The sequence below is a fragment of the Egretta garzetta genome, unplaced genomic scaffold (genome assembly GCF_000687185.1).
Source record: "Egretta garzetta isolate BGI_Z169 unplaced genomic scaffold, ASM68718v1 scaffold245, whole genome shotgun sequence".
Classification (NCBI taxonomy): Eukaryota; Metazoa; Chordata; class Aves; order Pelecaniformes; family Ardeidae; genus Egretta; species Egretta garzetta.
This window is the reverse complement of record NW_009259721.1, coordinates 861,308-863,173: the sequence shown is the minus strand read 5'-3', so window position 1 is coordinate 863,173 and position 1,866 is coordinate 861,308. Positions and strand designations below refer to the sequence as shown.

Genomic DNA, 1,866 nt, shown 5'->3' with positions numbered 1-1,866 from the left:
GCAGGACCCCAGGGCTATGCTGATGCTGTCTGCTCCTTGCAGGAGAAGAGGCGTGTGGTGGTGGCAGACCAGTACCGGAGACCCAGAACGAATGCAGAGGCATTGGTGTCCGCATCTGCCTCAGGGCAGCAGCCCAGCTCCGGTCCGCAAGTGCCCCAGAGCCGTGCCAAGAAGTGGTACGACTGGCAGCACCCTGCCCATGCCTGCCCCAGCACAGCCTGGGCATCCCAGCCCTGGCTGGGAAAGCCTGACTCTCCCTTCCCACAGGGCTGAGTTCATCCGTGGGAAGCACGGGGTGGAGATTGTCTCTGAGCACGACCAGGACAACGGGCACATTCGCTTCCCGGTGGTGCCCGGCGAGACCCGGACGGTCGTCATCCTGGTGCAGAACCACGGGGCAGAGGCCGTGACGCTGCGCCGGTGCCAGCCACACCAGCAGTCACGGGAGCTCTCCTTCACGGACGAGCAAGGGGCGACGCAGGGCCAGTCCCTGCTGCTGCACCCAGGTAGGACCCTGTCCCCTGCCCTGCGCCCTGCCCTGCCAGAGGAGATGCAGGACCCAGCTCTCGCCTCTTTGCCTCGCAGGCGACACGTACCCCATCCACGTGCGGTGCCTGGCCACCTGCAATGGGTACTTCCATGCCATGGTGGTCTTCGAGTTCACCAAGGAGCCGGCCGAGCCCTTCAGCATCAGGCGCTACGTCGCTGCCGTGGCCGAGAGCCAGCTGGCCAAGGACCTGGGGCCCTCAGCACCTTTCCAGCCTTCCCAGGCCAGCCTCCAGCACCCTGTCACCGTCATCACTGAGGACGGCATCCCCCCCAACAGGTAGGTGGTGGGGTCACCTGCTGCCATCCTGCGCGGAGGGCCCTGGTCTCTTCTCTGGCTGGGACAAGGCTCAGCTCCATGGGACCTGTCTGTCTGGCACCCCGGCACAGTGCTCCATCCCCGTGCCATGGCTGGTGACAGTGGGGTTGGGGACACTCTGCTTGCCGGGGCCACGCGTGGTTGCAGCCCAGGGCAGTCCCTGTGGCACTGCTGTCCCCTCCGCCCAGCTCCCTGAAAAATGAACTGGAGAGGGAAATCCCCCTGGGCACTTACCACTACCAGAAGAGCCTCAAGGACACGATCCTGCTCGGACCCAATGCCAGTGCCAGCTCCAGCTGGGCTGCCATGCGGTGAGTGCCAAGAGGTGGGGGCCACGCTGCCCAGCCCTGCGCCTCCCACCCGCTGCCCCTTGGCGGAGGCGTTCCCAGGGCACAGTGACATCCCTGCTGCCCGCAGGTCGCTGCTGGAGGCTCCCCTGCAGGCTGGGAACTACCAGCAGAAGTTCCAGCTGCTGCTGCACCTGGAGGAGATCCAGATGGAGGTGGACATCCGGCGCTATGACATGCAGGACGTGCCCATGGTGCAGGAACGGGCACTGCTGGTCCTCGACGTGCGTAGGGGGAGCCGGGGGGCGGGAGGGGTGCCTGGCTCCTGGGTGCCCGGCATCACACCGGCCGTTTGGCACAGGTGCCTGGCGTGGCTGAGAACCGCCCATCCGTGCTGAAGGGGGACCACCTCTTCGCCCACCTGAGCAGCGAGCGGGACCACTCCCCGCTCGTCCAGTACAAGGGCTACGTACACGGCGTGGAGCTGGAGAAGGTCAGGCTGGGCTTCTCCTCCAAGTGAGTGGTGTCCGGCCCCGGCCGGGCTGGCAGGGCCCTGGCAGCCCCTCTGGGATGTGCCAAAGGCTGGGTGCAGGCTGGGGAGGGCGTGGGGGAGCGTCCCCATGCCCTGCTCACACTGCTCCTTCCCAGGCTGCTGAAGAAGTTTGTGAACAACCTGAGGTTCGACGTGACCTTCACCTTCAGCCGGCTGCCCCT

General features: G+C 66.3%; 1 protein-coding gene across 1 annotated transcript in view; it reads left to right on the top strand.

Annotated features, from left to right (window-relative positions):
- Positions 1–1,866, top strand: part of MOV10 (Mov10 RISC complex RNA helicase) — a 5,409-nt gene that overhangs the window by 504 nt on the left and 3,039 nt on the right. The window contains exons 2-8 of the mRNA XM_035894868.1: positions 43–176; positions 268–506; positions 586–826; positions 1,054–1,176; positions 1,283–1,436; positions 1,514–1,668; positions 1,801–1,858. Of these exons, the coding sequence (XP_035750761.1) occupies positions 43–176; positions 268–506; positions 586–826; positions 1,054–1,176; positions 1,283–1,436; positions 1,514–1,668; positions 1,801–1,858 (1,104 nt within the window). The remainder of the gene's footprint in view (positions 1–42; positions 177–267; positions 507–585; positions 827–1,053; positions 1,177–1,282; positions 1,437–1,513; positions 1,669–1,800; positions 1,859–1,866) is intronic.